This window comes from Zea mays, chromosome 2 (genome assembly GCF_902167145.1).
Source record: "Zea mays cultivar B73 chromosome 2, Zm-B73-REFERENCE-NAM-5.0, whole genome shotgun sequence".
In the NCBI taxonomy this organism is placed as follows: domain Eukaryota; kingdom Viridiplantae; phylum Streptophyta; class Magnoliopsida; order Poales; family Poaceae; genus Zea; species Zea mays.
Genome location: NC_050097.1, coordinates 223,507,587 through 223,515,742, shown reverse-complemented (window position 1 = coordinate 223,515,742; position 8,156 = coordinate 223,507,587). Strand labels below are relative to the sequence as shown.

At 42.1% G+C, this 8,156-nt stretch overlaps 1 protein-coding gene across 1 annotated transcript; it reads right to left on the bottom strand.

Annotated features, from left to right (window-relative positions):
• Positions 1–2,617: 2,617 nt before the first annotated feature.
• On the bottom strand, positions 2,618–6,811 carry LOC109944415 (protein FAR1-RELATED SEQUENCE 4-like). Its single transcript, XM_020549175.2, has 6 exons — positions 6,575–6,811; positions 5,538–6,034; positions 5,068–5,453; positions 4,458–4,921; positions 3,797–4,061; positions 2,618–3,707 (listed from the first exon to the last, which is right to left on the bottom strand). Exons 1-6 carry the CDS (start codon positions 6,809–6,811, stop codon positions 2,779–2,781), a joined length of 2,778 nt encoding a protein of 925 aa, XP_020404764.2. The 3' UTR covers positions 2,618–2,778.
• Between the last annotated feature and the right edge of the window lie 1,345 nt (positions 6,812–8,156).

Below are 8,156 nucleotides of genomic sequence, written 5' to 3'. Positions count from 1 at the left end.
TGCGGAGGAGAAAAGGATACAGGTTGCAATCCAGAAACAGCTAAAGGACAACATCAAAGCTTTGAAAAAGCCGGTGCCCGCTGCCAAGTTAAAGAAGATGTTCCAGTTACAAATGTCAAAAGAATATGCTGAGCAGCGCCAACAGTACGAGGATAGGTTGAACATGCTTCGTCAGGAGGCCAAAGCTGAGATTGATAGTTTGGAGAAGAGCATTGATGGCCAGGCAGGACCCATCTCATCATTTGATGATATCCAGTTCCCGGCGGAGTCTGATGATGATATCAACAATTTGACCCAACCAATCCGACTTTCTCAAGACGAAGTCTCAGTAGGCCAGGCTGATTTCAGTGAGTTTCAAAGGATGATATTCAAGCGCCTAGGTGATAGAGTGCTGAAGAAGCCTAGGGAGTACATATCCCCGTTCAAGATCCCTCGTAATCGACCTGAGATACCCCTGGCCAAGGCTGTTGCACTTAGGCGGAAGATCGCATCTGATCCTGAGCTGAAAAGGTTTTTTTTTGTTTTTCCCAAGTTGCAATTGCTATTTACATTTTATTTTGCAATTCTAACCAAGTAGCAATTATTTTTCTTGAACAGTTAGTTACTTATATAGCAGTAGCAATCGCACCTAATGCGTGGTTGCAATCACACCATAACAGAAGTTGCAGTCATTTTTATTTAAAAAGAATTTCACAGAGTTATATAGTACATGCAATTACAACACACTAGTTGCAATTATACTACACTAGTAGTTTGCAATCATATTTGTGTAACAGAATTTCCCAGAGTTATTCAGTACTTTGAAATCACACTAGACCAACAGTTGCAATCACAGCACACCAGCAGTTGCACATTCTACTGTTCTTCTCACTAATCCATATGTTTTTTTTCTTTTTTTTGTTGATGCAGGAGAATTTTGTTGGAGTTTGGCCTTCTTGTTGGACTAACTGGCGAGGAAATTTTAACATCTTTTTCTAATGACACCCTTGGCGAGTCAGGAATCATAGACTTTTTCGTGCACTGCATGCGACATGATGATATTGTGCACAAGGTTGATTCTTGTGGATACAGAGTGTTTCTGACCACTGGTTTTTATGTAAGTTTCTTCTCCAAAACCATGTATTTTTTGTATACTGTCTTGCATTTATGTGTTTAAACTAATTTAATCATTTATCATTTCTCTTTTTTATTTATTCTCCAAACTGGAAAACACATACAGTTCAATGTATCAACGTGTGAAGCAGTACTCAACGCTGATAAATCTGAGACGGAAGAATTCATATATGTATGGAATAATCTGATGTCTGAGTGCGAAAACTATGATTTGTCAAGAGCAAAATTGGTTAGCAGATCTTTTCCCCAACCCACTTTTTTCATACCTACAATTTTTTACTTTCCATCATTTACAATTGCAATCACCAGGACACATACTTTGCAACTGTCTATACTTTTTTCTTGCAACTTCTTTTTTCATATATGTTTTCCATTTTTAGTAATTAGTTTTCTACTCCTTTCTTGCACCAGGTTTTTGTCCCTATCAAAGATGGTGCTCACTATTTTGTATATTGCTTCAATTTTATCCATAAGCGTATTGATGTGCTGGACTCGAACGACTACTTCGTGAATTGTTCTAATCAGGAAGAACGGCACAAGGCTGTCTTTGCCAAAATCCCAATCATCGATGCAGCCTTCCAGAAAGTTTCCAACCTCAAGTTACCCAGAGTTAGCAAGTGGAGGCGGCCTTTTATTGATGTGCCAAAGCAAGCAGGTCCAAGCGATTGTCTTTTTTTTGTATGGAAGTACATGGAATATTATGATGGGGACAAAATGACCAAGGAAATCAATCCGGTTAGCCATGCTGTCAACTGATTTTCTATCTGTTTTGGTGCTTTTTTTGTGTGTTTTCTATGTTTGCATCATAATATAGTCACTGACCATTATGATGTTTTTATGCCATTGCAGTTCAAGGGCCCGATATACAGATGTGAGTTGTTGCATTACGAGATCTTCCACCCTTTGAACCAAGCTGAAATTCCTGGTTCGCTTGATAAGTTTAGAATTGGTGGTCGTCCGTTGCCAATTGAATGGGATAGTAGTCAGTCGAACAATTAGATTCATGCAAAAACAATCTGTTGTGTTATGCAGTAGTCAGAAACAATCAGTTGTGTTATGTTATCTCCAGAAACAATCCAGTAATGATGTTTAGGTTGCAACCAGCGCACTGTTTCCATTTGCAACTGGTCTATTCATCTAGTTGTTATCGTACTCTAAACTGCAGTTTCCAATTTTGTTTGAAAAATCCCAGCCATTGCAGTTGCAACCAATGTATATGTTTGTGTTCTGTACCCACCGGCGAGGTGGAGTCCTTCCATATGAGGCAGTTGCAACCAGTGTATATGTTACAGTTGCAACTGAAATTGTAATCGTAGTTGCAATTGGCCATGACCACTCATTTTTATTTCTATGTTTTGGTAACCAGCATGATGGCAAACTTTGCAAACCTGTTTTATGAGTAGTAGCAACTGTTATATTATAATAAAACAAGATATATTTTAATTATATGTCGAGACGTAAACAGATAACACAGATTCATGTATTATTCAGTGTATACATACAGTTGCAATCAGCGCAAGTACGATGTTGCAATTGGTTGGTCATGTGTGTCCACTGTTTTCCGAACAGTCACACAGTCATTATTGAGTTTAACTTACACAGAGTTATAAAATAAGATAAAATTGAAATATTACATTGGAGATTCAGTCAGATTCATAGTCATCCTTAATCACTTTCGTCCTGGTAATTAACATGGCAAGTTGTCGCCCTCCTAATTCTTGCAATCACCGCGTGTGCTGCTGACTCCTGCACCGCCATAGTGCACCCAGATTGCTGTGTATCATCCCCCTCACTCTGTGCCTCATCTTGATTCCCATCTAGTCCTTTTTTTATTGTTGGGCGACCTCTTTTTCTTGGAGTCCAACCTACAGTTTTCGCACTTCTCTTTTTGTCCTTGTTCTCGGCCGCTCTGCTTCTGTTTGGGTTCTGAGGGCATGTTGTGCTATAGTGCCCCCTAACATGGCAGGTTTGGCACTCTCTTATGCCCTGACCACCACTATATGTGTTGTATGGATTAGCAGGTTCCACACTATTTTTAGCACATTTAGCCCCACTGGCAGACTTCCTACCCTTCGTGCGCGACACTGGCGGTTCAGTCAATCTTAGATTAGTGAGGCAGTTTGCAGAATCTGGATTCAGGCCCGATTCCGGTGGTGGTGTAGGTCCAGTTGGCATCACAACAGGTACTATATTGTTGTCAGAACTTTGTTGTGTTGGTGCAATGGGACCAATATTCCGCCGTCCTTCTGCATCTTGCTGCAACTCAGTATTTGTTGCTTCGTCCGGACCAATCGGACCAATCTCCGCTGTTCGTAGAAGCTCAATCCCAGGAGTTATCATGTCGATGTGCCTGATAGTTTCAGTGTATGCTCTATCAGATTTGCTTCCCGCTCTTCCCAGTCGCATTAACTTTGGTAGCAGCTTCGACAACCTTGACTGCTCTGTCTCATTTTGACCACCAACACTCACATCGTGCCGGTCCCACGGAACCACAGATCTTGCATTACGTGTATATCGCTTCAGAATGTACTTTTCAGGTATGTTTTGGACTTGGAGGTGGGTGAATGCCTTTATTATGTGCATGCAGAACAGACCTGCATTATTTTGTTGCAATTTGGATGTAAATATGCAGGAACATCAATGTTTAATTTTGTTAATGTAACGAGGTTGCAATTCATCTCACCTGTATGCTCCCACTGCATGCATTCGCATTTATACACGCCTGCTGCTTTGTCAGCCACCACTTTGAATGCGTGTTGTGCCCAGCAAAATGTCCCATCGCCTTTCTCATGTTTCACCAAGTAACCGCATTCCACTCCCGGATCAGGCTCTATCACAAAAGCTGTGCTGTTAATATATTCCCTCTTGTATTCATTGTACACAGCCCTGGTGTACACCCTGCTGAGTTGCTCATCAAATCTTGATTTGCAGGCTCTGACAACTTCAGTCTGCATCAATACCAGCAGTTGCAATCACATCAGACAGCAGTTGCAATTACACGAGACAGCAGTTGTAATCATTGTTTGTTTAACCAATTTTTGGGCATAGTTATATAGAAGTTGCAATCACACCAGACCATCAGTTGCAATTACACCAGACAACAGTTGTAATCATTGTTTGTTTAACAAAATTCCCCAGAGTTATTCAGTTCTTGCATCCACACCACACCAGCAGTTGCAATTATAACACAACAGTAGTTGCAATCATTTTGTTTACATTTTTTAACAGATATTTGGGTAGAATTATACAGTAGTTGCAATCACACCACACCAGCAGTTGGAATCATTTATGTTTAACAGTTTTTTTACAATCAGACCAAAAAATTCAGGGGTGTGGGCAAATACCTGTGAGTAGTGTGATTCCCCAGCATCCATGTGGTCTATGTGCTGAATCGAGTCAAGCACCCTCTTTGCAAATATATGCAGGCTTGTCACATTGTTAACATAACCATCTTTCAAAACCCTGTTTTGGCTCTCAGATCTTTGGGTGGAAGTCATTCGCCCACAGTACATGCCTTTGAAATATGTTGCTATCCATCTCTTCCTTTCTTGCCACAATGCAACAATTGCAGGGTGTTCTCTTATGCCACATTCATCCACCAGTTTATTCCACTCCACCTCAAATTGTGTGGGCCCCAGAGGATAGTTTATCAGGGACTGGAGTTTCTCCTTTAGATTATTATCATTGTGCAATTTGTACAGCTCCTCGAGTTCGTAATCCCATGTTCTGGTTATGTGCCATCGGCAATTTCGGTGTTGTGTCTTGTTAAACACAATCCTTATTGCTTCCTTCATCGCTGCATCTTCATCTGTTTGTCAAAAATAAAAAACAGCAAAAAAACCCCAATAGGTTTGCAATCAAGCAGTTTAAAATATTGCAATCATCTTCAAAGATACAGTTGCAACAACACAGCAGTAATTATGTGACAAGCATTTTTTTGTAGCCAAAGCATACCTGTAAGAATCACAAAAGGTTGCTGACCACCCATGCAACTTTTAAAGGTCTCAAAAAGCCATCTGAATGTGTCTATTGTTTCATCCCGAAGAAGTGCTTGGCCAAAGGACACATTTTTCAAATTATTGCTGCAACCCACAAACATGGCCAACGGCATATGCTTGTTGTTAGTCTTGTGTGTTGTGTCAAATGTGACTACATCCCCAAAATCCTTGTATTCTGCACGCTGACTTGCATGACACCAAAAAATGCTCCGAAGCATATTTGTTTTTGGTTCAAAATCCACATCCCAGTAAAAGTATTCATTGTGTTCTTTGCACTCCCTGAAAAATTGGAACAGTTTATCCATGTCACCATCCCTCTCCTCCCTTGCTTGCTCAGCTTTCCTGTACCATAAAAGAAAAAACAAATGAAGATGCTGTTGTCAATATATCGCACAAAGATATGATGTCAGTTTTTTTATGACCTACTTGTTATGGACATCTTTCTCTGTGAACGGCCAGTTTTGACGGCCTCCAAATAATTCTGACATTACATTCATTGCTGCCTGTGTTGGCACACCACTCTTTGACATGATTGCAAACAGGTCATCCAACGCTGCCTCCCTCTGCTTATGAGAATGCATATATCTCACCATCCTTGGTGAGGGTTCAAGTTTGTGATTGTGTGCTTCCTGAACATGATGAAAATACCAAATATTGCGCTTCTTGTCCTCCTTCACCTTCACATAAGCAGGGCAACCAATTCTCATCGATGTCTTATTTGTCATAGGCTCCTCATTCTCTTGAGCTGGCTTCAGAAACCCCTCACGGTTGCAAACCCAGTGTGTGGTTTCTTTACTAGTCCTTTTTGTCCTGACACTAAAACCAGCCAACTTTGCATAGTCAAGGTAAAAGAGGTAGGCTTCTTCTTTTGTATCAAATGTTTGCTGCACCCTGGGGACAAACACATCAAGTATGTTTGCATCCTGCAGGACAACACGCAATCATGAGTTTTGCAATTAGAGGATACACCTAGTTGCAATCAACAAGCAAACAACGTTGCAACTGGAACACAAACACACCATGCAAATGTAATCAGTGAGTAAAAACAGAGACTCAAGTTTGCAATTAGAGGATACACCTAGTTGCAATCAACAAGCAACAAATGTTGCAACTGGAGCACAAACAATGATTACAACTGTAATCAATGAGTAAAAACAGAGACTCAAGTTTGCAATTAGAGTATACACCTAGTTGCAATCAACAAGCAAACAACGTTGCAACTGGAACACAAATACACCATGCAACTGTAATCAATGAGTAAAAACAGAGACTCAAGTTTGCAATTAGAGTATACACCTAGTTGCAATCAACAAGCAACAAACGTTGCAACTGGAATACAAACACCCCATGCAACTGTAATCAATGAGTAAAAACAGAGACTCAAGTTTGCAACAAACGATGCAACAGAAAATCAACAAACCACGCACGGTGGAGCAACAATTTTTGATTGTTTTTTTTCTTACCGGATGGAACAGCTGGGCTGCATCCGGAGTGATCAGCGATCCAGGTGGAATTGAAGGCGGTGGCGTCAGCAACGTTTTGTGATGCAAGGGATCACCTGATCCGCCGTGTACACCCGCTCCCGTTGTCGCAATCGGAGACGGCAATATTGGATCAGCACCTCCAGCCACAACAATCGCCAAGGAATTAGGGGAGGAGCATCGAGGCGATTCAAGGTGCGGCAGCGACGGTGGGGCCATGGATCTAGGGTTAGAGGATCGGAGGAAGGAGGAGACGGCGGCGGCGCGGTGACAGGGATGCGATCGGTGGCTGTGGGGTATAGGGTGGCGCGTGGTCAGGGAGGCGCGCGGTGGCGGCGGGGGGCAGGGAGGCGCGGGAAGGCCGAGGGCGCGATGATGCTTGATGGGGTCGTATTTATATATTACGCCTGGGTGCATTCAATATAGAGAATGCACCCAGGTGCATTTTAGTGCTGTCGTATATATATATATATATATATATATATATATATATATATATATATATATATATATATATATATATATATATATATATATATATATATATATATATATGTATGTATGTATGTATATTTTCGCCTTGTTAATTCACCTCTATTATTGGGGCGAAATCTCGCGCGCTCTCGAAGCAGATTCGCTAACCATGGTCGTCATCGTTTCACGGTCTATGGATGGTGGCATGTACGTCGAACACCTCCACACTACCGGAATCAATCGCTTCGCCGAGTGCCTGAAGCACTCGGCGAAGACATAAAAACACTCGGCAAAGGCTTTGCCGAGTGTAACACTCGGCAAAGAAGGCTCGGCAAACAGTACATCGGCAAAGACTTTTTTGCTGACTACTTTTTCTCGGGCACTCGGCAAAGATGTTTGCCGAGTGCCAGGGATCACTCGGCAAAGAAAAGCGACCGTTACGGCGCCGGGTGACGGAGACGGCGGCTTTGCCGAGTGTCAACGCTGCCACTCGGCAAAGAAGATATCTTTGCCGAGTGTCTTCCGGGCAGCACTCGGCAAAGAGCCCGCCAGGGAGGGTCCCCATGTCAGGCTCTTTGCCGAGTGTCCCAAGTGGCACTCGGCAAAGCCGACCTCTTTGCCGAGTGCCAGCGACATAACACTCGGCAAAGAACCTAAGCCGGTGCCCAGGTCTGTGCTCTTTGCCGAGTGTTATGACCCTGACACTCGGCAAAGAGCCTCTTCGCCGAGTGTAACACTCGGCAAAGTGACCAGTATATACCTTTTTATTTGTTTTTTGTATTCCATCCACACAAACATAAGATATCACATATATACATCACAGATATCATCACAGACATAAATAGCCAACACAAACATAAAACCGTCACCACAAACATAAATATCCATCACAAACATAAGTGTTCAACACAAGTATCAAACACAAACATAAGTCTCAAACGTCGCAAGGTCTCACATAAGTATCAAACACAGACATAAGTATTATACATAAGTTCTGAAGTCTAAAACAATGAAAACACAACACTTCATGGAGGTGGGCGGTTTGACCGGGGCTGCGTTGGGCTGAACCCTTCCGAAGGGTTGTTGGATG